This window comes from Anser anser (assembly GCF_964211835.1).
Source record: "Anser anser genome assembly, chromosome: 15".
In the NCBI taxonomy this organism is placed as follows: Eukaryota; Metazoa; Chordata; class Aves; order Anseriformes; family Anatidae; genus Anser; species Anser anser.
This window is the reverse complement of record NC_139736.1, coordinates 5,179,945-5,207,927: the sequence shown is the minus strand read 5'-3', so window position 1 is coordinate 5,207,927 and position 27,983 is coordinate 5,179,945. Positions and strand designations below refer to the sequence as shown.

Below are 27,983 nucleotides of genomic sequence, written 5' to 3'. Positions count from 1 at the left end.
AAGTCTGAAGTAGATGTATCACACTGTTTGAGCCCTGTTTTCACTCGGACTTTCCGCTGTGAACTTAGCTGCTTCAAGCATTTTGTACTGACAGGTGAAAATAATCCGGACAAAATCCCACCCGGGTTCCAGCAAGTCCGTGTCACAAAGCGCAGTCACCCACGGCTGCAGGCTCTGCCACATGCCAGCAGCAGGTGACCTGTTCAGCCCAGCTCGGCATGGTGGGGAGTGAAAGATTCAATCAAACTGCTAGAAATAACACATCACATCTGTAACTTCATACAAGGTCTTTTTTTTTTTTTCTTTTAAACACTTTTACAAACACATATAACACTTACAGATAGAATCTTGGAATGTAATATAGGATCTGTAAACATTTCCAGTCTACCAGCTGTAGTAATAGTTCTTTAATTCCTGCATTTGGATAAAGTGCTTCATACATAAGGCTATTTGAGCAAAGCAAAGATACAGGATATTCCAGGCAGGCAGAATTCATACCCTCTGAACAAGATTGTTTCTTCTCATCTCCCTCCAGCAGTCCTGAATAATTTATACCACTCAAAAATGCCCTTCTTCATATGCTCAATAAGCCACAGGTCAGACTTAAAGGATAAGAGTTAACATCTTATACTCTTACCTTTCCTTTTGTGCTGCACAATGACTTATTTACGGAGTTTTTGATACCTCTGCTTCTGACGTAGCAGTAAGGGTTTCTGACTGTTCTAGTGGAGAGAATGGCTAGAGGCAAGCAGAGGAGAGAAAATAAGCACAAGGGTATAAGCTGCTCGTAACAGGATGTAAAACCTTACTGCACAGTAGGAAAGGGAGTGACTGGCAGCTGATACCTGTTATGTTCCCTTGATTTATTTCCTGGTGGAAACTGTGAATTGCATGGTCAAGGGGGAGCAAATTACTTTCTATTCCTCCAGGAATTTAGGTAGGAAAAGAACAAGTGTGGCTCAGGCCTGCACTTGTATTTGCTATCCCCTATTCTCAGGTCAATTCAATCCTTTTACGAAAATACTTCCACCAGCACTGAATTTTACCTCATGTCAAAAAGTAGTGACTATTTATTGTTCCTGCTGCAGCTGTGGAGACTGATTCCATCCCCAGCTGGTGCTCCTTGTATTCTAGGAACAGCAGAAATTGAAGATTGTGAATTAGCCTCTAACAAATTCCAGGAATTACACCCTTGCATGATCAAAGTAGAAGAGTAAAAGCACTGGAATGCAGCAAGGCACTGTTGAAAATGTGTTACAAGGAGCAAAGTTCAAGGAAGATGGAAGGAGAGGGAAAGAAGCAAAGACCAAAGCTGTACTGTAAATCTAACAGGTTGGGAAGCTTTTCAACACATGGTATCAGTCAAAAAGCCTGTATATTGCCACTTCACAGCTTAGAGCAGAGGTGACCTTAAGAGTGACCAAAACAAATAGCCCTTTTGATACAGACATTTTTCAGGCTCTCCACTGTTTACTACCCTGGTATCTCCATGATATTTGACAGAGACACTGACAGAAAAAAAATGGAGGCCTTCTCTCGTTATTTTAAACACAAGGAAGTCACCATGAGTTCAAGCGCTACACAGAAAGCTTCCATCCAAGAAGGCACATTAACTCTTTGGCGCTACATTGTACATTTATCAGTTCTTGGCTAGGCAGCACACGCTCTTCAGTTAGGCTTATGGGTTGCTTAGTGTTTATTGCAATCTACCCTTCTACCAGCAACGGGACCAACAACTTAAGTCTTGTTCTCTCCCCTGTATATAGCTGAACTGCTTGCTGCAGAGGGCAATAGCATAGAGGTAACGAGCACTGGCTCCCCTACATTGTAAACTAGGATAGATAGAGAACTGAAAATAACTCGATCGATTCCCTGCTACATTCCTCTAGAGCAAGGAAGCCGTACTTGATGCTGCTCTCCGCAAGTCTGACACATCCCTAAACTGAACAGGGCAAGTACAGCAAGGAAATCCCTCACCTACTGAGGTAAACATGATACTGCTAGTTGCACACTGACCAGTCTCCCAGAGGCAAGGTTTGCAAACAAAGGGTTGCATGAAACAGTGTGCATTGTTTAGGAGTGAGACAGAAGCTTGACAGTCCTGTATGAAATAAATGCTGAAAGTGCCATTAGCTGTATCAACTTTGAGAATATTAGGCCTATGTTCTCAAAACACTTGGTGAACAGACTGGGAAAAAAAAAGCAAAACAAGAAAATCCCACCCCAAAACTGTTGTCCTCGAAGAGGCAAGGGCTGACAGTGGAGGAGTGGGTGTTTTCTCAAATCAACGTAATTCCAGTTTTTTACAGGTCATGTGCTCTATGCACATGGATAGCAGTCTGTGCATTTGAATTACAGAATTTTTGAATTAAAGAAGGAGAACAGGAAAGATAAGTTATTTAGTCTAAAGCCCGACTCTTTGTTTTTGTGTTTATGTTTTGTTTTTCTTAAGTCTGAAATTGCAACTTCTTTTTCTAACTGTGAGAAGTGCAACGTTTCATTCAGAACTTACGAAGTACTAGCCCACGGAACATACCCTGGTCATCCATCCCAGCCAAACAAGAAACATGGAAAACATCAGATCTTCCTCCAAAACATACAGATTTTCTCAATTTGACTGTTCACATCAATGAAACAAACCTTAATAAAGAAGGATGTGTACTAAGACAAAGCAAGTCACAGTCTCTATCCAGCCAGCACCTCCTATAGATGGTAGGAATGAAGAGCATCCAAAAATACATTAAAATGCTCTTTGCACTTTTAACCACAAACAATCTTCCTAGTCAAGGCAATGTCAAGCAGGAAAACAAAACAACACACAAAAAAATTGTGCCATTCTTGAGACAATGTCTCATTTGTTATTACACTGCAGAAACATTTCCCTCCCCAGGCAGTTTGCTCTGGCTTATGAACAGAAGCTCTTCCACATCACTTTGGGAATCTTCAGGAGAGAGAATCAGATCTGTCACAGCCATTTGCAGTCAGTGCCTCAACGGACAAGGCCAGTACGTAGGAGGAAAGACTCGGAAGAGAGTTAACATTTGAATTGCTATAAAAAGCTCAATAGTGTATTCTGAGCAAGGTTGTTAAACCAGGCATCCTACACACTTCTTAAGGCTCAGCACCCAAGAAATTCCACGCACATTAAGTGCACTTTACCACGTATCGGGGGGAGGGCTGTATATAGTGGATACGCTTGTCTCATGAATCTGGGCAAATAGCTTATTATCTTACTCCTAAAGGAAGAAACTAACCCATAATTTCCACCTGGTCTAGGAAGATCTTCATGTTGCATTTAATTTTCTAAACAAAAGAGAAAAAAAGAAGCTTTTGTGATTACAGGATTTAAGTGATTTAAATATATTTCCTACTACTGAAAGTACCCCCAAAAGGGAAAATACTGTAACGGTTCCAGTTTAACAGCAAGCGTTCATCCCTGTTAACAAGCTTCCTCTTTACCCACTCAAAGAAAACGCTAAGATGCCAACTCTCAAATTCCCCTTTGACACCTCATTTGGTCCCACAGAAGGTAGGTTCAGGGGAGTCCTATTTGTGTAGAGTTTTGTTGCACACGTTTGCAGTTTCTTCACTTATCAGTTTCTCTAGAGGATATGCACAATTTCCTCTACGGTAACATGACATGCAAGTTCTTCTCCCCCCTGCCATTTCCCTCATGAGGGAAAGTCACTGGAGATACAAAGTGAGACATGGAAAATGTTTAGTCCCTTTATCACAGTCAGGAAAAAAAAAAAAACATTACCGAGGGCCGTGCTCTTTTTAGAGATAAAGAACTGTCACTTCAGTTGTCTTTTCTTCACACACCAATGCTATCCAGAGCCAGAAAAGACAGTAATATCCTGATCAATACTGATTTTTGCTAATCAATTTCATCAACATTGCGTCCCAGCCTACTGGTGTAACTGGTGTTAACAGGATACTTCATCTGATACTAGACCAGAGGAAACACCAGCCATTGGGTCAGCAGCTCTCCAATAGCCCTGAACAGCTACTCAGCAGATAGATGTCAGAACCTCCAGAAGAAAACAAACAAGCTACCCTGTAGCTGTTCTGCTTGTGTAATAGGAGTGGTTTACAATTAAGGAGTGTTTCATTCAATTCTTTTCTCATTTATGCCAGGCAAACTCCTCTGAGTTCCTGAACCCAGTCATCTTTGGCCCCAAACTGAAAAATGTGAGCAAGTCCCTAGGCTGCCCTGCAACCACGAACTGAATCAACACTGACATACATTGGGAAAACTGCTGTGTCACAGCGGCACTGACCTCTGCCCAGCTGGGTTAAGGAATCCAACCACTTTGTTCATGTGTTTTTTGTTGTTGTTGTTGTTTTTTCTCTCTAAAGCCTATCAGTAAGAAATCAAATCCAGACAACTATCAATGGGATGGCTTTCAGCTTTCCTTATGCACATATGCCTCTAACACAAGCCCTCCCAAGCTTAAACAGCAATCCACCCTTCTGTAAGCAAGTGCTTCAGATATCCTGTTCATCTCAGTACTTTTAGAAGTTTGTCCGCATGTGTGCAGATAAACATCATTGGAGGGCTGTTAGTACAAGACGCAGAGGCAGCAGCAGTAACGCTGCAGCCCTCACTGCACCGTGTCACATCCTGACCCTGTAATGAGTGTCTTTTGGATAACAAAAATCAGCTCTGCCCCAGAGCATTTCAAAATTAAGAGACTGTCTTTACGACTGTATGTTCTGCCCCACATCCAGTCTGTCTAAATCAGAGAGCAGCTCAAAGCAGCAGTATTTATAAAAAAAAAAAAGCTGTTTGGAGGATCCATTCTAACATCTGGAGGTAGAGGTCCCACCCCTCCCTTGATTGCACTTCTTGCTCCATGCTAGATGCTCAGAATATTAATTGGAGAAGAAGTTTCCCTCTGGAGGTGACAATGGTGGAGTTGGCATATTGCTAGATCCCACGAAGAGACAGCTCAACTTCGGCTTCAACTCATTCCAAACTTTACTCATCTATGGGGAAAAAAGGGAGAGAAAACAGACAACAAGAATAGGTTAGTATCTCACCACACTGTATTTTAGCAGCAATTTCAGGATACTCAAAACCACAACACAAATTTCCTGAAGCACTTTGGAGAAGTCCAGCGGACCCAGACTGCCCCTTTTAGACTGCCCCACTGACTGAGCAGAGACGGAGGGGAAGCTTCCCATACTTTGGTCAAATTCCTTCACTGAAGGAAAGGAACAAACTGCACTTGTAAAAACTTTTCTAAAACAACGAACGCAACAAAGTCTGTGCATGGGGAATGTTGAAGGTCATATTTAGGGATTTACAAAAGGGAGCTCAGATTTAAAGAGCAAACAAGGAAGTTCTTCTTTGTCATATAATTCCTGTGTAGCACAGCAAAAAAACAGATTCATTTAGCAAGCACACATCATTCATTACAGAATTGCTAGTTATTTAACAGTTGGGTTTTTACCTTCTGGGTAAAGCCACACACAGATGAGAAAAGAAAAAAAGAAAACAACAAAAAACTTGCTATAAGAAGATGCAGTCTTTTAAAAGGGTGAAGGGCTAGCCTTGATCCTCACTCCCTATTGGAAATATCTTAGGTAACTTATTAAGAAGTTTTAAAAGATCTGAGCTGGACAGATGCTTAGAGGAGGAAGACCCGCAGGAGAAAATAAATCAGTTCAAAATTCTCATTCATATTTTGGGAAAGAGAGCGCAGGCCAGGAGAACTCACCTCTTTGTGACCCTGGATCTGGGAGTTGACAAAGGCCCCCAGGATGTGAGAGGTGAGAGGCAGATAGATGTGGATGAGCTGTGTTTCCTGATGCAGGCAATACAAAGAAAAGTAATTCCGCAGCTCCATAGTTAGGATAGCGTTTTCTTGCTGAAAGAAGAGGAATTCAGTGAAATACAATGCCAGGAAGACAGTGCCAAGGAGGTTCACTTGCAGCAGGAGAAAACAGCATTCCTCACCACTCTGGCAATTCAAACACCTAACAAGAACCTAAAAAAGCAGCGCCTGGACCCATTTGATAGGACAGCAACTGCACTTTCCATCGCGCAGACTGCTGCTTTCCCCACCTCCTGCAAATGACATGTTGCCAGAGAGCCAGTAAGAAGTATAGAGGAAAACAAATACATTTTCCTTGAAGCACAGCAGGTATCTCAAATTACCCGAAGTACGAGTTACCATGTCTAATGGCTTTCTGCAGATATGACTGAGCGGCATAGTGGTGTCATTACAGCAGTCCACTACCACCATTTGCTCTCACAGGTATCTGCCCTACCTCCACAATCCGAGACTCCAATTGCTCCACTGATTCTGGTTCTTTGTTCTGCACTGTGGCACTCATCATCTGCTTCTTCATCATGCTGTACTTATGCAATGCTCGCTGGTGCTTGTGCAACACCCCCTTCTCATGCCTTTCACATAGGTCCTTCACAGGAAAAAGGAACAAAACCAGGTACTTAGTGGGAACCAGGCAGAGTGCTAAGGGACAGCAGGCAGAGGCAAGCCAAGTACATCAGGAACATAAACACATCATCACGCTTTGTAATTTCTCCGCTGCGGATTTTTGTTTCTGTTTTCAAGAGGGTCAAAAAAATGTTGTCAGATGGGAATTCAAGAAACTGAACTGCCACTTAAGCTCAGTGGTACGGGTCCAAGCAATCTGGAGCATCACTTCAGCCAACGTTTTGGATCTTATCAGGCCACTTATCTTCTGTGACCTTCTCAATATTAAGTGCTGGCAATTAGTCATAGTAATAGATTGCCAGTGCCCTTCTATTTCAGTCCAGGCCTGGGAATGTCAGGAGCGGCTGCCAAGCACAGTTTCGCTAGGTGCTTCTAAAAAGTGCATTTGACTGTGAGATTAATATCAACAGAAATGCTTTCATTTGTGACTGAACTCGTGAACTGTCTCCATGAGCCTAGCAGTAGCCATTTAATTCACTGTTTTGACTCAAAAGCAGCTAAATCTGGAAAATGGTTAGCTGATCCATGTAATTCAAGCAGTCGTATTTCTGAATTTCTTGCAGGGTTTGCCATTTGGCAAGATCTCATCACAAGAATAGCTGATCAGTAAGGCTACAGAGCTAAGGCCAACAGCCACTCCCCTCCCTCTGCCAGATGCCCAGTGTGCCTCTGAACTGGCCTCACAGTTTTCCATCTAGCTGGCGTTACACCCTCTAAGAAGCACAAGCTTGTTCTAAACAACTTTTTCATTGGCAGAAGAACAGCAGAGCTCACTTTATAGGACTGGAGTAAATCCAGGAAAAGGTTCAGCTTCTCCACCACATCATTCTCTTCCTGTTTACCCTAGAAAACAAGGAAAAAGTACATTTTATGTAAGCCTGGCAAGAACCAACATCACAGCTCTTCACATCCTTACACCATGCAGGCCCTCCACAGTATTCCCCAGGGCATATCAACGGTTACACAACTGCATCAAAAATCTTTCAGATGTCACAGTGGCATTTAGTCTTTAGTCTGCAGAACAAAGATCTGACTGGAGCAGGAACAGCTTTTCCAATTGACTGATCATTATAACAAGAGGAGTTAGTTTCACAGTCCTGCATGTGTCAGTCCTTTCAGCTTTCTCTGCCTCGAATTTCTTGCTTTTGCAGACTTCTCCAATCTTTCATCTTTCCTTCTTACGAGATAACTAATCCATTAATCTATAAATACCTGCATGTTCCCCATAATAGTTCATGCACCAGAAAGCACAAATGAGACACCAAGCTAAGTTTCACCACTTTATTTTTTCCACCTTTTTCTAAATACTGCCTTTTCTTCCTATATCAATAGAGCTCTCTGGAGCATAAACTGCAGAAAAAAAGAACCAGTCCAACAGATCTATAAAAGCACACTAAGTATTTTAACACAAGGAGATGAGAAGAAGACAAAACTATTATTTTTGCTTCCCAGACTGTCACGATGTCACATCATTCTAACAGCCATTATCACGCTGTACGCTTACACAGGAATATGACACTTCTGTCTGAATGACTTTCATGTAGTGTTTAAGTAACGTGAATGTCAAAACTTGATTCAGAAATTCTTCTGGATTCTCTGCAGCAGGTAAATAAGAGAACGCAGGGTTTTTGGACAGCTCAGTGGAGCAGTACAACTTAACTTGTCCGATAACCATTTAAAAGGAAAAAAAAAAAAGCAGGCCTTTCTCTCCACCCCTTTGCCCATTATATTTTTCCCCATTTAAACACAGTCCAGGTTTTTCATTCAAGCATGAACAAGCAGGCTGGTGGCTGAGGATGCACCTTTGGATTACTATGTCCCTCTTAAACTTTTTAAGTGCCTACCCCCACAGAAACTGTGATTCAAGATGAAACTAGAGACACCAATGCACCCTCCTCGTTTTACAAAAAGTTAAAAATAAATAAATAACTCACCTGCTGCACAGCCTTATCTGCCAGAAGTGCAAATTCAACAGACAGACCCTTCAAGGCTTGTTTCAGAGTCCCCCATGTGCTATTATTCAACGCAGCCCAGGAAGGAAGCGGTGTAGTGTCTGAGCCTAAAGCACTAGGAGAACAGAAATTAATGTTTAAAACTAGGAGACAAACTCCACCAAGCACATGCACTAATTTGCAGAAAGCAGTTCAGAGTTTCAAATGTCTAAACAGGTCACAGTGCAGAGCTACTACTGCACAGCCACAGAAGCAGTGCTGTGAATATACTGGGGGAAGAGGTAACATGGTCAGTACCTTAACGTCAAAATATTGCACTTTATTTTTGTTGGTCTATGGAATGCAACCCTAGAGGAAAGCACGCGTTTTCGTCTTTTGCAGTAGGAAAACTTGGTAATAACCTACAGCATGCATTGAAATACCCATTCTTACCAGACCATTTGCAAGTAAACCTCACAACAGTTTTCAGTTATGAAGCAACAGCAGATATGTTCACATTGGCAAATCTTCTTTCTCCCAACCTACCTTAGCTCCTTTCCAAATATGAGGAGATCTGAGGCATTATCAATGGCTCGAGAAGCTATCCTCTCTGCACGGTCCCGAAGCTTGTAAAAGCTATTGTAAATATTTCTGATGAGTTCCCTGCTGGCAGCAAACTGGGCCTGTATGTCAGCTGGAAGGAAGTCCTGAAGAAGTGCAAGAGACATTACTAGTGGATGTATCAGACGCATACTCCCATATCTTAATTTTAGGCACATCATATAGTCAGCAGAGAGACAGACTTCTTTTCTGCACTCTCCTTCTCTCTCCACCCTGCAGCAACCCTGAAGAGATCAGCTTTGCAATTCAGATCTCCAAGTCAGACGTCATACAAACACCCCTAACTTTCAGAGGTAGAAGGAGGTTCAAATACAGGGTGCAGACAGAGTTGGCAAAATCTGCAACTCTACTATGAATTTAAAATGGGGTTTGTGAGGTTTCAAGCCCACAGGTTCTGATCTGAAGCTACTTAACTGCCAGTATTGCAAAGTCAAGCACGTACTGAAAGTTCAGCTAAGCTCTTTTTGACCTGTGCATCACCGGTAAGAGCCTGAATTAAGCTCCGATTGCAAAATCTTCTGCTAGCAGTGCAGGAACCTGAACAACAACTCAATCTAAAATTGCTCAATGAGCAAAGTAAATGTATGCTTAAAATCTGCCGCAGCACTAATCACTAAGATAAGCAGATAAATGCAGAACTTCTGACTTCTCTAAAACAATCCAAATTACTCTCCCACAGGGAGAAAAATAAAGAACAATGACATGAACACACGTGGAAGATATCAATCTAGATATTAGCTTTTAAATGGTGTGGTATGCTCATTTGTTTGGTATGCAAATACAATTAATTAGTAAGAAACACATTCTGAGCAGGATTCACTCTTTAATCTTTCTCATGTTCATGAACCACTACTTAGCTAGAAATATCAGGTCTTTAAGAGTCAAATATACTTTCTATAAAAATTACAAGTTTAAAAGTCTTTCAAACTCTGGAAACTCTCCCCTACCTAAGGTCTCTATCACCAAACAAAGGCTGTAACTCATTTACCCAGAGGAAAGAGCCATTTAAATCCGAATTCTATGTTGCAAGCAATACATATACATACCTTGGCCTGGGTAGCTAATCTGCAGGTCATAAATTCATCTCCCACTCCCTGGACCAACTCTCTTAGTTTATTCTGTACGTCCTAAAGAAGAGACAGAATCAAACGAACATGCAAAAACTAAATGAAACACAGGCAGTTCACACGGTTCTCTCATATTATCATAGTAAGGCACAATTTAGCAGATACAGCTTTATCCAGGTTAGGTTTAGTTCAAGGGAAATCGTAACACGTATTCCCCTAAGAACAGCTACCATTTTCAAAATCCTGGCATCAAATGAAATTACATTCCCCTTTCCAGCTGCAGAAATATCTATTGAGAGAAAATGTTCCTTGTCACGGGGAGCAACAATGTGTAAGTCAAAAGCAATTCTGAACTCTGTGCCCAGGAAAGCAGTTACGGGAAGGTGTGCAAACTCAGACTATCACTAACAAGTACTCACTGAGCCGCTGAACGACAGAAAGAGCTTCAAGAGCACATCTTCTGAGAAAGGAGGATGTCGAGCCACCAGGTTTATAAAGCGCTTCAGAGCTCTCCTTCTTGATTCTATGAATTCTCGGTCGGCTACAGGAAGGAACATTAAACTTCAATTAATAGACCACATATTACAGCTGCTCAGAAAGAGAAAAAAGAAAGCACTCAGTCCAATAATTTCCTTACACTTATAAACCTTGCTAAAGCACTTCAACAAAACCAAAGAATGGTCACCGGCACTCCGTTGGCTCTCTGAAAAACATCTTTTAGACTGACCACCAGGACAACAATTCCTTCAAGTGGTTCTTTACATCTTACCGAAATCCTGTACTTATATCCCTGGGTGGATTTCCACAGGACGGGTCAAGTAAGCAGGACAAACAACTGAGCCTAAGATCTGAACCCTCTGCTTAGAAACTGTGGGGACGCAAATATCTTTAGTCCTCTGAATGAATTCTGTAGGTGGCCTCCAAAGGAGATCTCATTTTGTTTGGGACTCCTGGGTGCTACTGCAATGCAAATCACACCACCACTTGCCAGTTTCAAACTGATCATCCCACAGATGATTATAGTTCTTGCTCACTATTCTGAAAAGGTAGCTTCAGTGTGTTTCACCCTCAAATGTGCCTCCTCTGCACTTTTAGACATTTTGTGGGTAGGGGGAGAATAAAGTTGTGTTGTTGTTGTGTTTTTATCCAGTTGCTTCATCAATATCAGCACCCATCTTTTTCATGCCAGACTTCTGAAAGTACTCTGAAGATCTATCGGCATCACAGTCTGCAGTACATCCACCCAAAGTCTTTACTTATTAAACTAAAAGAAGTTCAGCTCATCTTTCTTCCTGAAGCAGCAAAGAGGTTCAATCAGGTGATACTGCTGCAAAGCAGTAAATCAGAGATGCTAGCATCTTTTCAGGAAAAGTGGAAAAATATATCAAAATAAATCTGAAGGAACAGGAAGTAGCAGAACTGAAATTAAAAGAACGCACAGGCAAATGGATACCTAAAATTTACAAAAGGTGCCTTCACGTTTAAGCTGGGAGTTTACAGGCTGCAGGAAGTCTCTATAATTATCTTTAGTAAGGTGATCATCAAATTATTTTTTCATTCATTAGTGTTCCACATCTTGATTGTGGTTTGTTCGTACTTTAGCCTACACGGAGATTTCAGAAGTCATCCACTCACTTCCTACATGATCTGTCCCAGTTTGCTGCCATCCTCCAAAATGAGCAGAGCAGACTATCAACCCTCCTTCATCTGACAGACAGATGTTATGCCGTGTTTTACCAAGACCATGTTACACCAACACGGAGGTAAGAGAGTAACTTACTACAGGAGCGTACAAGTCACACAGCTTTATCCATCGGGCAGTGGGACTAAGGAACATGCAAGAGTCACACATCTACACTGATCTGTCAAATACTGTGCTGTACAGTTCCATTTATCAGAACATTAACATACTCAGAAACAAGAACTATCCATTCCATTTCCTTTTTCCTGTTTGCAGTTTCTATTTAACACCACTTACACAGCTTTTCTATATACAGAGTAACTGGACTAAAGGCAATCACCACTCTCTGCCTCCACGCAGTTTTGGACTATGTTAGGACTGTACTACTAGCGCAGTTTGGGAACAAATCCTGCCAGATTTTTTTTTTTAAACATTTGATATGTATGGGAAGAAACGCACCAGTGAACGCACAGAAGTATCAACACATCAGAAACGCCAGGAAATAAGCAACTGACAAAGCATATGTATTGGAAACTTCTTTCAAGCATCCTCTCTCCACCAAGATAAATCAGAGAAGGTCACTTTGCTCACAGGTGTTGCATGAAGTGGAAATTCTGGAAATTCTGGCTGAGAATACTGAATCAGGCCAAATTCAACAGACTGGTTTTCGCAACCTCAAAAGAAAGGTCTTTACAATTCGCATTCCATCATAAAAAAATATGACCATTGAAGCTTTTCAATAGTATTATTTTGCCTTGTTCTGGTTCGCTATAAACCCTGCTCTGTTCACTGTTTACCAGTTCCTTTTTATTGTAGCAATACACAGACTCCTTGACTGAAATCAATTATTTTTTGAAACAAGCTTAGCAGCACGGGCAGGAGACAAACCAGTGAAAAGCTTTTTCTTCCACAGATAAAGCATAAAACAAGATAGAATTTTATACAGATATGCATCATTTTAAATAATAAAAGTTTTAAAACAATGCCAGTATTTTTGATTATTGAAAACTGTAGCAGAATGAACTTCAACATGCTTTCAGTCTTGGGATACTTCGTTGGCTTCTGTTCTAATAGCTACAATATACTTGAGTGAACTGACATTCCAGCCTCAGTTTTTCATTTCTGGTTATCCTACATACTGGCTGTTGTTTTTACACAATAAGTTTCTCTGCAGTCTAAAGCCTTATAATGTATTTTATTTTTTTTTTTTATGTTTAGTCTTCTCTCACTCCAGAAAAACAATGGTATTTCCACTAACCTTTCCTATTCTGAGCACCTCACAAAACAGCACGCTGCGCTACATACTCGAGTTGTTCAACAGCACGGTAGCAATTCTACAAAAGATCATATGATCATCACAAAGCACACATGATCATCATAACCTATTTTCCTAAAAATGTGATAGCCACAACTCTGCCATGCTTTTTTGTAGAATTACTCCTTGAATCTTACCAGAAAGGTTATTAGATACCAAGATGTACGGGGGAAAAAAAAAAAAAAGACACACACACACTGAAATTTTTGATTGTGTTACCTATAAAGACTTCTGGGACAGCAATAATTCACAGCTCCAAATCATGCATTAAATTCTCAGAATTGTTTTCTGAGCCAAGCAGAAGCAAGGACATTCAATTCTTTCAAGTATTTATTTTCATTGGTTTCATCTTGATCACACCCGCACTGCAACCCCTCCAGACAAAAGAGTGACCCAAATTTACCTCCCAGCATCCTCTTGGGTGGTAGTGCTGGCACCATGCGATACGGGAACTTCTGCAGCAGCATCTCATGGAACACCACAAAGTCATTATATCTCCTGTAGACCGAGCATTTGAATCTCTACAATAGAGGAAAAAATTTAAAAAAATCAATACACAGGCTGGACAATCAGCAGCATTTCCATTAATTTTCTACCATCAGCTGCAGAGAAGAGAAGAGAAGAGAAGAGAAGAGAAGAGAAGAGAAGAGAAGAGAAGAGAAGAGAAGAGAAGAGAAGAGAAGAGAAGAGAAGAGAAGAGAAGAGAAGAGAAGAGAAGAGAAGAGAAGAGAAGAGAAGAGAAGAGAAGAGAAGAGAAGAGAAGAGAAGAGAAGAGAAGAGAAGAGAAGAGAAGAGAAGAGAAGAGAAGAGAAGAGAAGAGAAGAGAAGAGAAGAGAAGAGAAGAGAAGAGAAGAGAAGAGAAGAGAAGAGAAGAGAAGAGAAGAGAAGAGAAGAGAAGAGCTCACAAAGAGGCTGCAGAAATAAAATATTCCTTATTTTTAGAGGTCTTGTGATGGGAAAGAGGGAGAGAAGTCTCTAAATGCAGCCACCCTTCCATTATGAATAGAGGTAACGTTCTTATGTTCTTATGAGAGTAAGATTTCAGGTAAAAGTGTATGCCACACTCCATTCACACACAAGAGGAAATGGAAAGGAGAAGTAGTTTCCTAAAAAATGGCAAACATATCTAAATCTGTAGTGGTTCCGCACTCCCACTCCCTCAAACTCCCTGTTCTTTCAAATTAGACAGAACACTTAGAACTAGTGCCATTACTCAAGGGCCCTAAAGAGCTCCTTTCTTGAAGTACTGCAAGTGCCTGCTCTAGCTCTTGGGAACTTTCCTTAAATCAGCTTCAGATCCAGAGGTGGCAAAACAAATTTAGATCACGTTAAGTATTAGCCCAAATGACTGACCTTTTAAGTGAACCTCATAAGACAAAAAGAGACCTTGATGCTAGATCTATAAACAAACATTTAAAGATCCATTAAAACCTTAGCCTTTAACTCTGCCTTTCTCAGATCAGTATGTAGAACAGACCAAGGAAACTGGGTATTCATTCCAAAAGGAGTTAAGTGGCAACTACAAGGAGATAATTGAGAGGTAAAAGTCCTTTAAAAATAATTAAAAATAAAAGCAAAAACCAAAAAACAACCACTACTACTACACATTGATCTACTGAACAGCTAGTAAGAAAGACTACATATGACTATATGCATTCTCACTACTTTTGCATTGCACATCACGCACCCCTTACTCTGCTGCTATGAATTTTCAGAAATAAAGCAAGGAGACCTATAACTGGAGCACAACGGCTACAGCCCTTAGGGCCTCCCCGTCTGATTTGAAACCTGATGCTGATTTGTGTTACAGATCTTAGACAAAGTGCAAAGCCAAGCTGTTTCTTCTCCCAGAAGCATAGTTCTACAGCTAGAACTGAGAGGGATGACAGCAACGGAAAGGAACTGGCAACGGTTTCTTCCTAAATTCAATACCTAGAGAGACCACCAGGGTCTCAGTCCAGTGTCTTGATATTGCAGGCAGAACCAGAGCCCTAAGGAACCCACAGAAACATTCCCTGTCTGCCCTTTTCCCCCACACAACAGTCTTTGAGCAACTTACAGACATCAGCCTAAAGCCCCAGCCGTCTCTGCAGGTAAAGGACCCAAACGTGATGCTGAATATTGACAACGGTGACCACAATGGTTTGAGTGCTACTCACTAACTGGTGCTTTGGTGGCCTGGGAGCTGCAAATTGCTCATGGTCCATTTTGAATAGAACCAATTTCTTTCTTGAAAAAACATACAGAAGATCCTGGAGAGCTATTTCACTGGCTGTTCCATAAATAAGAAAAGATACATCACCTTCAGTCTTCACTGATACCAAGAGCAGAACCTTGAGGTCAGGATTAGGGCAAGTACTTTGGAAGCGGCCTAGACTCTGCGGAAGGATTTGCAGTACCTTTTCTGTTTATAAAGGATTGCAGTTTAGCACTGCCAATATGATTTCTTCACAAGCTCTAAGTAGTCTGAGATATGCAGTAGCAGACACCAATCCGTTACGGAATCATTCCATTTATGCTATACATCTGCTTTTCTAGAGAGCTCAGGTGGGTTAGCACTCCTAAGGTATCCACTCACTTTGCAGAACTAGCCGACTACACATCAGACCTCAGCTACAAGATCTATCATACTGCCAAAACATAGGTCAAGAAAGCACTGGGCTGGTGCATTTAAAGCAAATCAATACAACCGGCCTACTCGAAACCAGCATCACCCAACACGCCTATCAAATCAGACGAGACTTTGCCAAAAGCAACTGCGTGGACATTCCTGAGAAGGCACATTCTCACTAAGAGCATTGCTTGTTCACATTACCTTGCTGGAAACCTCATATTCCACATGTTTCAGAAAAAGGCCCTTCTTCTCAGGTATAAGCTCCACCTGCACACTATCCTTGCTCAATAGCTCTTGGAGGGTGTGGGAAAGCAGCAGTGGATTTCCCTGGGGCGCCTGCATTAGAAATTGTTCCGGTTCCCTCGGTTCATTTACTGGAGGCTTTGCCAAATCTAAAAGACAAAAAGGGAAAAACAGTCCAGTAGACCCTGCAAAGATAAACTGAAAGAAGGAGCCTTAAAATATTCTCTTCCCTCGGTGCTCCTGCAGTGGTGCAACATGACCAGAAGAGCACCGAAGCCACTCCTCCCCCAGGAGGCTATGCTACTTCCCACACGTTCGAGACACTGGAACCTCCCTCTTCGCTACACCCAGGAGCGCTACCAATTACACCGAGTCAGAAAGCCATCTCCACGAAGCAAAAGAAGAATCACAGGCCAAATTTGTTCCGTGAATCAGCTAGGAGGCCTGCATTTCCTGTCTGTCCAGCTCCCACCACAGCAGGATCTGCCAAAATGAACGAAACCCTAGCTCAGCACTTTTGGATCCTGCCTATAACAACTCATGGAAGTGAAGAAAATGTGCTATTTTACTGCACTGCAGAAATCTAATACATTAATTTCACAGGCCATTACAAAGGAAAGAGACACTTTGCTTGACATAATTATATTAAAGTGTATGACAGTATGCTAGAGCATGCATGATTTGTGGTAATTTACTATGTCAATACGTTAAGTTCCATAGCAGGAGAACAAGGATCCTAGTAATGTCTACCAACAAGACAGTTTACTCCATCACAGCTAGCTCAGGAAATAGCTTCCAAATACATTGATTCTACTGCTTGTAGCTAAAAAATAAACAGGATAGGGTTATTTTGTTGTGGTTTGGTTTTGGTTTTTACAGTGAATTCAGCTATAGCTTGATAGCTTTGGACAGACATAAATCCTAACTAATTCTCAGCAAGATGCAAAAGTGAATAAAGACGGCTCTAAGAGCATGGCCCTGGAAGGCAGACTACGCCAAAGAAGGGGAAAAGAGGATGATTTGGAATGCTCTCTTAATGACTGACCCAAGCCCACTATCTGAACTTGACTTCATAACTACATGTTGTGTGACTGCAAACACAGCTTACCCTGTTTTTCCAAAGCTATCACTTTTTCCACCCATCTTACACATATGAAAAGCCAGCAACAGGGTGAAAAATGTGGCTATAACCCTGGAATCTGTTCAACCCATACCTGGGTCTGGAACAGAGGGGTTGCTTCCTCTCCGCATACATCTGTTTAAAAGGGATACTGTGAGCAAGTTCTTTTACAAAACAAGTTGTATCCACTGATGAAAACCCACCTAGAAAAGCTGAGCAGTATTAACCATCCCCTCCTTGCAAGTGTGTCAAAGTTACAGCCCTTCTTAAACACATCTAAAATTTTGATATCACAAAAAGACAGTAGCACTACAGAAGCAAGAAGTTTTCCTGTGAGACTTGATACATAGTTCAAAAGGTTGGTAAGAAGTTCACTCCGGAAGATACAGATTCATAACCTTACCTTGACAGCCCTGACCTCCTGATAAGGATTTCCCACCTGTTCCTTCATGTGCTAAAGGCCCTGGAAAATGGGGAGGCAACCTCCAATCCCTCAGATAGACAGCTGCAGCCTTTGTTTTGTAAATGGCTTAAGGAAACCAAACCTAATCCAGGACAAATGACCTTATCCCACATGTCTCATCAGGCTCCAGATTCCTGCAAACGTGACTCAGAGAAGCAAGTCTTAACACCTCTGCTTTAATGGAATAATGTATCGCCTATTAACCCCACCTACAAACAGCTTCTGAAGAGCTCCAGTTAATTACCAGAAATTTGTAGTGAAAACGTGAGCTAATTCAACGCTGACAAGGGACACTGCTGGATAAAGTGGTAACACACACATCTGTGTATCCGCTTTTCAGACAGATGCTGAACTGAGAAGGAAAGGAGGAAAGAAAACTCCAAATTCAGAGAATAAAGCACACTATCTTTACACGATTTTCTCCTGTAGTAAAATCCTCCCACCTGACACTTGATGGTGCAGCACGGTTATAATAAACCATACTCCCAAGGGGAAGCCCTAAAAATACACACAGAGAGCAGTATGAAGAGCACAAGGCAGCCTCACTCCCCAGAGCAGCGGTTCTCCGGGTGCACGCCCTTGTAATTCTTGGTTTTAATTGCTCAAGACACATCAATGAGATGCAATGTGACACGGGAGATTTTGTTATTTCTGCCATGCACACACGCACACCCTGACAGAATTCCACAGTCCTCTGTGGTGCTGAACCAGCAGCTCATCTCTCAGAGGAAGTCACAGCGAGCCAGTCTCCCCAAAGGGGCTAGCCAAAATGCAGCCCACCTGCTTCCTGAGAGCAGTGCCAACCTGCACTAGCACAACGCTCCTCCTGCCTGCTGCACCACTCTCCCTGCTTTCCATTTTCCTGCTGGCCAGCAGACAAAGCAGGAATTTCATGGCACAAACTGCTCCCTGCTCTGGGGCTCGGCACCATCTGAACTACTGAAACTCCCAGTGGGAAAAGGTAAGTACCAGGAGAAAAGACCAACAGGATGAGCTGTGAATCCTTCAGTATTTCATCTGTAACTCCTGAAATCTGACGCATGATCCAAACTGTCAGCCCCCGATGTTGAGGTCTCTCCTACTCATTACAGAGACCTGAACCCACGTTACCCCAAAGACAAGTGCAGAGCGAAGCCCCACGGACAGATCTAGTCAAGACTCGACGTTCCTTCATCAAATCAGTCATGCTGCTTCTTTCATGTGAAATGCTTTGCCACTTTTCATCAAGTTACTCTCTAAATTTGCTTTCTAAACTTCACCTTCAGGAAATACCTTCTTTTCTCAGCACTTCACACGTCCGGCTCTTCCTGAAATACTCTGTAGCTTCTTTAGATCCCACCTTGTCTAAATATCTAAAGTCATACAAACAAGTCTGAATAATTACTGTTTAACTAATCATCTCTTCCACATCAACAAGACAGCTAGTCAGGGTGAACGTGCACCCTCAAACACCAGTCTGAGAACACTGTAAGATTACTTTGGAACTGTTAACCTGGTCTGGAAAACACCATTCTGGCATTAACATTAACCCCGCAGAAGAATGTATCCTTAAACTATTCATCAGCCCACCTTTCATTCTACTTACTAAAGAGTCAATTCAGAAACAGCCTCGAGAGCCCTGGCCAGGAATGGTGGATAATAGTGTGAACTCATTGGTATGAGCTCCTGTGTTCAACCAATACAAGGATTTACATGCATTGTAACAACACACTTAATGTTTCCCATCACGCGCGCTCCTTGAGAACAGCTAATTTTGAAAACGTTCCCTTTGGTCTCAGATCATCATCTAACAAAGTTTATATAAATAGAGCGGTAAATGAATATAGAAAGGAGGTAGGGAATGGATGCCCATACAGGGAAGCAGATAAAATTTAATCAGCTTTTTGTAAAAGCTATCCTTTTGCTACAGTAGAGTTTCTCAATCTGTTGTCAATAAGACATAAGGAAGTAGCCTGGTATAACTGAAAACAATTTAAAATAAAAGCTAAAAAGAATACACATGAGCAAACAGACAGGCAGCAAGAAGACAAGAAATAGAAGTTTAAAGAAGCATTCAAAGCATAGCCCGTTTTTTTTGTTGTTGTTTTATTATAAAAGAAAACAACTGTGAAAACACTGCATCATTTTTTTATTTTTTGGTAAGAAGTCAGGTAGCCTTTGGACTGAAAGGAGCTGAGAAACTTATCCCAGGAACAACCAAAACTTTATGCCACACATTTCAAGCTGTAGTTAGCACCCTGAGCTCACGGCTCCCTTACATACAACCGGACAGCAACCTGCCCTCTGCAGAGTTACTGGGTTCCTCACTCAAAGACTTCTACAGCCATACATGTGTGGAATTTCAAGTCTCTGATTAGCTGCACACGAGTTTTACAGGCACACGTAGGAGAGAGGGGCAATACAAGGACTGGAAGCGTAGCTTGCAAATCACAGAGCAGATCTCCCTTCCCCACCGAGGCTGTCAGCCACATTTGGAGGGTTTATCTCTGTTTCACAGATGGCTGCCAAGCGTAACTCTGTATTATACTTGGGTGTTAATCCGCTAAATTTATTAGACACGCTTATATAGAAGATGCCATAGAATTACTTATTACATTTGTGGCAGATCTGCTATAAGCAGAAAGGAATCTGAAAGGAAGGAAAGCCTTTAGGAGAAATAACTAAGATTTCCTCCTCGTTATCACAGGCCACGGCCTTACGGAGTAGAGGTAATCCAACTCACAGGAAATGCAGGGGAGTAAAAGGACCATGCATTTTTGTACACCGATACCTCAGATTTCCTCCTGGCAAAACTGAAGGCTGCTGGGCCAGGCATACTCTTACAGCAATGTAAATATAATTCATCAGCATTTCCCCTTCCTTTCTGTCTTCTCATGAAAAGCCTCAGGAATTATGGAAATGCCTTTCCCCCTTGTTCTGTCAAACACATTCCTCCTTAATTCCAGAACTCCCTTTCAGTGTCCATACCAGCTTCTCTAAAAGCTGACACAGACTTCAGCTACAACTTCAAGTCCACTCCCTTCCTCTTTTTTAAAAAAAATAAAAATAAAAAAACATAATTTGAAATCCCCTAAAGACAAGGAAAAAAAAAACAGAAGTCCCACCAAAAAAAAAAAAAAGGACTTTCTTCTTATTAAGGGCATTAGATATCTTTTTGAGACAACTGTACGCAACTAACATTTTATAAGGAACTTTAAACCACACTGTTATTATTTAGAAAGGAGCAACGTAAAAGAATCAGCCTACTTTGACCAACAAAAGCAATTCACAGATCTATGTTCAACACGAAGGAGAGGTCTGTGTTCCTTAACAGGTACAAGGAAAGTTATCTTACTTAGTTTCACTCTCATTAAGAGATGGTGTGATTGTGGCCTTCCCTCTTCCCAACATTTCATTTGTAAATACAAACCATCCAACACCAAAACATGATAAAGTAACATATACTCTGTCAAAAGCCTAGATGTTGGAATACAGGTTCTAACATTTTGCTTTCCTCCTTAAAATCCCCAGCCTTCTCAGTACGCATATCAAATGCGTGTTCTGTGCTGGCTGGTCTGGGTTGTTTTTTCCTCTATTTTGAGGACGTGGGGATGATTCTGTTGTTTTGTGGTGGTTTGGTTTTCTTCCCTTCAGATTGCTAAATTTCATATTGCTATTCAGGACTTGGCGCTTTCCACAATGAAGCAGAGAAGTAATGTTACAACTCAAAAGCATTCATGTGAAGTATCTACGCTTTATTTAATAATAATTAAAAAAAAAAAATGCTAGCATTTCTGCATTCCCCTGCAGCTATAGGCTTCTCAAAGTATCATCATCACATCCAGCAGGCAGAAAGTGAGGGAAGAAAAAAGGCAAGTTATCTCCTTACAATGTCACAGATATGCGTGCCAGAACACAGAACTAACTTTAAACCTAGTGCCCTGCTCTTTTAACCGTGCTGCTAGATCAAGTGATTAATTAAGCAATTTCCCAGTCTGGGAATACAAGGAACACATTCCTTCACATTCCATCAGCCAGTCAGCTGTGCGGCCACAGTCCCAAGCCGTAGCAAATACAAAGTGAGATGGGGCTATACAATGAACTGAAGAAGTAACAGTATTAAGGGAGTAAAGTCCATCGAGGAACGTTCGCAAAGGCTACAGAGACAGAAGTCAAAGCCTGACTAGGACAGCTTTCTGCTCCCAGTGGAAGACTGCTGAACTATCCTCCTTCACACCCAGCTCTAGCAAAGAGGTTGGAAGCGTGAAAATTCAGACACAATACATGCAAGTCTTCTGCAGGAAGCCTCCTTCTGTGACTGTAGTTCTCAGAAAGCCGTTAGCCACATAGCTATATTCCACCTAAATTCCCACACAAGTCTTTTACAACAGCAGTTTGTCTTAACTATAAAATTGCCAAGTTCCCACAAACGTCCCTTTCCAAGAAAACCCTGTCAGAAGAAATTTTCCTTTATTTTATTTCTTATCTTCCTTGCACATTTCTCATCCTCTTAATCACACTGGCCAAAAATTTGACCTAAGTGTTAAGTATTAAAAAATGACATGCCAGTCCAGCCTTCGGATGGTCTTTTTACACATTTTATGTGTACTGAACAAGGTCATTCATATCTCAAGTTCTGTTGAAAAGCTCCCATCCTTTTGTACCAGTTTGATGCCTGTAACTGCCCCATTTCTCTCCATCAACGCATGCCAACCTACTACAACTCGGAAGTTCTGGGGGCAATCCAAGTGGTTATGTTCAAATTCTACCATCTGCAACTAGTACGGTGTTCCCTACCAAACCCCCCCACTGCCTGCACACACAGTTAAAGATTTTCCACTAGAAGGCAAGGAGACACCCCCCTTCCTCTCCAGACAGCACACCTGGATTAGCTCCCTGCAGTCATTGCAAAACAGGCTCAAAGGGGAACAAGAGTCAAAAAAAAAAAAAAAAGAGCAATACAAGTAACTTAGCAGAAATTATTTTAATACATTAGATGTTATCTTATCTTTTGCTTGTGTTAAAGTACTTTTAATCTTATGAAATTAAGAATGTGTGTGTCCTGTTATAGGTGCGCCTCAGTAGGCCCTTTCAGGATGCTCAGTATTACGCGAGAGATTTAGATCCTACTAGAATACTCACTGACAAATTGCTGATCTCTGAAAATGTAAAGTATGAGTATCAAATTCCCAAGATCACCAAACCCACAGCACGATGCTAGAAATTAAAAAGATGCCTCCTTTCACGGCATACTTTTATTTCACTAAGGTCATGAGCTGCTGTCTCTGTTTACACAATATAACCTCTGTCAAAGAGAGATGAATTTTCTAAACAAGGCTGAGTAGGTCAGTTATAGAAGCACCGTCACTAGCGTGGAAGTGAATCAGACCAAAAACACTCAAAGACAGCTCAGTTTTATCTCTATAAGGCTCCTGAAGCAGATGGTAAAACCGTAATAGACATACCTGAGTGAGCTCTCTCTTTGATACAGTAGGACATTTTTTCCACAAAGGCTGCTGCTCAATATCCCAATATCTTACATCAGTCCTGGACAGAAATATTCCAAAATAATTTATTTATTTATTAATGCGTTATCTGCATCAGGAGTGTCAGAGGCCTATCAAAAGAACACTTATACTGGATCCTGAATATAATCCAACCGAATCACCCTACCCTACATAAATATTAACTCACCTGTGACCCCCTACCAGCTTCTCTTTCCAAAGAGAAAAAACAAAACACGCAGTAACCGTCAGCGTGAAACTCCAGGCACTTGAAGAGCACTTCAGAGAAGCGTTTTCCTCTCAAAGTTTCCTCAGTTTAAGCGAGTTTAGCGGTTACTCTTTCCTGACTCACCCCCGAGCTCCCCCCACGGCTCCTTTCGCTGCTGGCACCCCAGCCCCGGCTCGGCTCCGGGCGGCTCCTCGCTCCTCGGGCTGGGGCCAGCAGGGAGAGGAGAGGCAGCGCCCGGGACGGTGTCTGCCCCTGCCAGCCTTCCCCGAGCCCCCACCGCGTCACCGAATGCACCAGGCGAAACCCAGCCCTGCCGGCACCTCCGACAGCGGCCGCGACTCGGAGGGCAAAGCCGCGGGGCGCCCCCTCAGCCCGAAACCTGCCCGGGAGGGGGGCTCGGCCAGCAAGCAGCGGTACGGAGCCGCCCCCCGGGGGGCGAGGAGGGCAAGGCGGCCCCTTTTTACCTCAGGTTTCGGCGGGGCGAGCAGCCCCGAGCCCTCCCGAGGAGCCCCGAGCCTCCCGCGGGGGGTGGGGGGGGGCGAGAAGCGGCGTCCCCGGAGCCGGGCGGCGGGCACCGGGTGCCGGCGGGAGGCAGCCCCACGTCGCCCCGTACCTGTGGCGGCGGTGCCGGCGGGCGGCTCGCCCTCCATCGCGGCAGCCCTCGGTCATGTGAGGCCGGGGGCCGGCGGCCGCCCTCCCCTTCCTCCGCAGCGCGGGCGGAGCGGCCGGGGGAGGCCGCCTCCCGCCTCGGGGCCGGGGCCGGGAGAGGGGCTGGGGGCCGCCCGCGGTGGGGTTTGGGGCGGCCCACGCCGCCTCCCAGCGGCCGGAGTCCCGCGGGAGAGCCGGGGCCGGCCCCTTCCTTCTGCGGCTGTGGCGCGTCCGAGCGCCTCCGGGCACGGGAACGGCCCCGAGAAGGCCGAACTCAAACGTGTGCTTCGGGTCCCGGGCCTCAAGGTCGCCGGGCTGGGGCTCGGGCGCGCAGAGAGGGGGCAGCTTGTCCCCGCTGCTGCTGCAGGGCTCGGAGCGCCTCGAAACCGCGCCGGGGTTGATCCTAAGTCGTTCAGACGTCTTACAGAAGTGATCGGCTCACACGCCTAATGCAGGCTTTATTCCAAAATCGAATTATTATTTTTTTTTTCGTCTGGAAGCTGAGAAGGGCGGTGGATGGGAATGTGAACTTCCAGACAGAATTCAGTGTGCTATGTGAGGAAATAAATTGGTGGCAGTGGTAATAAGGCTGTCCTTGAAGGCATACAGCAAAGGGGGCTGGGCTCCACATAGCAAGTCAGATAACATACACCAAGACAACTTTTTGGTGTGTTTTCTTAAGTTTTTCCACAGCATTTAATTTCTGCTGCAACTCAGTCAAGCAATTGGGATGTTTCCTATACTGAATATATATATATTTTTTTTACATTTTGGATGCATTTAGATTTTTATGAAGCATTACTGAAGATAAATTTGTTTTTGTTTTTATTCTCCAAAGGAAAAGCAATTGAAGCATTTTATACTGTGCACCAGAAGGAATGCACTAATAAAAGTAGATACGGTAAAAGCAAACATGGTCCTATTCAGGAAAGCATAGAAATTCAAACATCTGAAATGCAAATACATTTTCTAAAACTGCCTAAAATAAGAATTTCAGGCATGAATGCCTCTAATTTAATTAGCAATATTTTTTTCCACTTCTTCTATGCTCTATTAATCAGGAATGATACAGCTGACGCTGGTAGAAAATAAGATATATGTTTTGTGCAGTGCTTTTCCTGAAAACACCATCAAACAAGCAAGACACAAAAGTTTGTATAGGTTTTGGATCTCCAGATTAAGACGCTACCAAGCCATAATAATGCTTTATGTTTCTAACATCCACAGTATTAGATTCATTCACTAATTAATGTTCCTTATAAATATTTGGAAGATAAACAATTATCTCCACTATATGTAAAGAGAACTAAACCACAGAAAATTATAGTCAGAATTTTTTCAGCTGTCACTACAATCATAATGCTTTCCCTTGAAATTTTTCATGCTGCTACAAAGACATGAATGACTTGACTGATTCTCCTTTTCCTTCTGCCTCTTCCCTCAGTGCTACTTCCCCACAACCATGGGTGCAGACTAAATCCATGTATAAAATTAAGAAAGCATGGCATTATTTATGCTGAGAGGCCCTTCAAATCGTGTTTATACAGCAGCCGAGTGGAGAGTTCTGCAGGCTCAGCACTTCAGAAAACTAAGCGCTACACATTTTTTCCCCTATATAGCATTTTTTGAGAAAATGAATGAAGGAATCAACATGTTCTCATTGAGCTATAGATCTTTGATTGGTCTGTACTTAAGCTAATAGCATAACTATTTATTTGGTATAAATAAGACATTCTACACTGAAGATTGCTTTTGCAATCCATGGAAGGAGTCTTGAAGAAAAATACTGTGAAAGAAATAATTCAATTGCTGAAACAATTTTTGAACAGGGCCATAAAGATTGTACTTAACACAAGTTATTGAACTCTTCCATATTTATTGTAAATGCAGCGAAAACTTCTGGAAAACCTATAGCATAAAGAAACTATCATCACTAGAGAAAGAAAGAGCGAGCATGTGCCAGCAACTTCCAGGTAACAAATGTAATGCAAAAGTACAGGACTACGTGAGGCCCCAGTCTTGCAATGGGTTGTTCTGAGTATGTTCTATCAGTATTAGGAAAAATTTCATACAGATCTTAAAAATTAGAGCTTCCTTACTCTTTCCAAATTCAGTTTAGGAATCAGTATTCTCAGCTCCATCATCCTCAGATCACTTGTACTTAGCAAAATACGTGAAGTGTTTCCGTTTTGACAACTGTGTTACACAAGAAGTCATTCTCATTGGACTTCTTACCCCAAACTTCCCATTGATTAGGATTTTTGCATGTGGAATACTTACAGGAACAAGCTCCAGCTGCCAGACGAAATCTGTGGTTTTAAAAGTTGTTCCACTCACCCTCATTGCTGAGTAAGGACTGGAATACAAAGAATAGCAGTGAGATAGCAGCACACGGACTGAAGGGATTTGAAAGTTTTCAATAGCAGAAAGGAAATTGAAGGAAGGAAGGAAGGAAGATAAATCAAAATTTGCTGTAAAGTAAGAGAAAGTGCAAATAGCAGACTATGCAAAGACAGGAAAGTCAGACTGAGCATTTAAATTCAGTATTTTACCAAAGTGATTGTAGAAGTAGTACACAGCTTGCAAACAGGAAAAGTAATATGGAAAATTGCCTTTTCCAGCAATACAGGCAACCGTGACGAGCGGTAAACCATAGGTGAGAGACTGCATGCATGCACTTAGAAGGGACATATAATCTTGAGGATCCAGCTGGGACCCCAGATTGAACCACAGTATGTCCTCGTATTTGGAAAAAATATACTTGTGATGGCAGGAAGAGCAACAGCTTTCTCTTTACTTTCACGCATCAGTGCTTTTGCAACTCAGGAAATAAAATGTCTGGTCAACTACCGTGACATAACGGGGTGGGGGAAGTAACAAAGTGCCAGTCATCATTTCCATTCAAGAACATTGCCCATAGCTTAAATTTGGAAGTGACACACTCAACCAATTACATTTGAATAGAGTGAGGGTGACATCTTGTGACTAGCTGATAAATTACAAAGCTCCTTTTTATCTTTTTTTTTAAATACCTTCTCAAAATTTTATCAGAATATAAAAGATACTGCAATATAAAATATGCATTATAAATTCAAACTACTAACTGCAATACCTGTTCTGCTCTTCTCATGAAACTTCTTTGCTGGCATTCTTGTTCGGAATGTTTTGATGATTTGAAAGTAAGCACTAGGCCAAAAAAAAATAATCAGGTGTTCATCTGGGAAGCAAATGCACACGAACTATTATTCCTCAAGCACTGTTCTTTTTGCACTAAACCCTTCATTGAAACTTCAGGATGGTATCCAAGACAAATTTCAGATTCTCTTCACTAATTTGGGTATGTTATACTGACATGCATGCTGGGAAAAAAAAATCTGTATTTTTGCATCAGCCTAAGAGCCCTTGAAAGTAATGATTTAATTGATGAGGGTTTGGCTGTCACAGTCACTTGGCTAGCCAGTGTCAGAGAAAAGAATGTTACCAATGTAAAAGTCACACTAAAACGCTGGGATCAGCCAAGGTAACGCTTCCGATCACTGGAAAACATTAGAAAGGAGACCATTAGAAAGGGCTATCTGTTGTGTCCCTCTGGCCGTACCCCAGCACTGACAGACCGCCTGCGTGGAACCAGGCTCACCGTCCCTCTGGAAGGCTTCTCCCACTAATCAGCGTCACGGCAGCGGTGTGGCCCAGCGAGCACCATTTTTTACCTCACAGGCGGTGCGGGACAGTGACTGCCTGTTTTTACCTCACAGAAAAACACCGTTAAAAACCACCAAGACCTTGTAAGCACCGACACCGCTCTGGAAGACGGCTTTTGTACTCAACTCTCAGCGGGCCTGGCGGTGACTGGGGGTCAGACGGCAAGCCTCTGCCCTCCCTTCAGCCCCCACAGATCCCTGGGGTCCCCTCGGGGCTCCCCTCAGCGCCCAACCGGGACCCGCCATGAGGCGAGCCGCGGCCCGCGCTTGATGTGGCGGCTCCCGGCGGGCCGAACCACGCGGCCCCGCGGGGGGGTGCCGCCGCCCCTCAGCGCTAACGTGATGTCGCCGGCCCCGCTCCTCCCCCTTTGTCGTGGGTTTGGTAGCGCCCGTGCACTACGGC

General features: G+C 42.7%; 1 protein-coding gene across 5 annotated transcripts; it reads right to left on the bottom strand.

Moving 5' to 3' along the window:
• Positions 1 to 272: 272 nt before the first annotated feature.
• SNX8 (sorting nexin 8) lies at positions 273 to 27,916 on the bottom strand. Of its 5 annotated transcripts, none has more exons than XM_083800621.1 (12): positions 27,662 to 27,916; positions 26,160 to 26,235; positions 15,895 to 16,085; positions 13,483 to 13,600; positions 10,503 to 10,624; positions 10,063 to 10,143; positions 8,942 to 9,102; positions 8,399 to 8,531; positions 7,239 to 7,307; positions 6,277 to 6,426; positions 5,724 to 5,873; positions 273 to 4,989 (listed from the first exon to the last, which is right to left on the bottom strand). In XM_083800621.1, exons 3-12 carry the CDS (start codon positions 16,033 to 16,035, stop codon positions 4,876 to 4,878), a joined length of 1,239 nt encoding a protein of 412 aa, XP_083656747.1. In that variant the 5' UTR covers positions 16,036 to 16,085; positions 26,160 to 26,235; positions 27,662 to 27,916; the 3' UTR covers positions 273 to 4,875. The 5 variants fall into 5 exon arrangements, with proteins under 5 accessions (XP_083656747.1, XP_083656746.1, XP_083656745.1 ...); XM_083800620.1 differs by lacking the exon at positions 27,662 to 27,916 and adding an exon at positions 26,992 to 27,065; XM_083800619.1 differs by lacking the exons at positions 26,160 to 26,235; positions 27,662 to 27,916 and adding exons at positions 22,964 to 23,045; positions 23,845 to 24,497.
• Positions 27,917 to 27,983: the final 67 nt, after the last annotated feature.

Excerpts from the sequence above, each read along its gene's own strand:
- SNX8 (XM_083800618.1), bottom strand. The coding sequence starts at position 23,881 with ATGGAGGGCGAGCCGCCCGCCGGCACCGCCGCCACAG. Across the intron at positions 8,532-8,941 it reads ATATTTGGAAAGGAGCTAAG|TGCTTTAGGCTCAGACACTA; the intron begins GTAGGTTGGGAG and ends CTGTTCTCCTAG. Across the intron at positions 6,427-7,238 it reads ATTTACTCCAGTCCTATAAA|GACCTATGTGAAAGGCATGA; the intron begins GTGAGCTCTGCT and ends TTTCCTGTGAAG.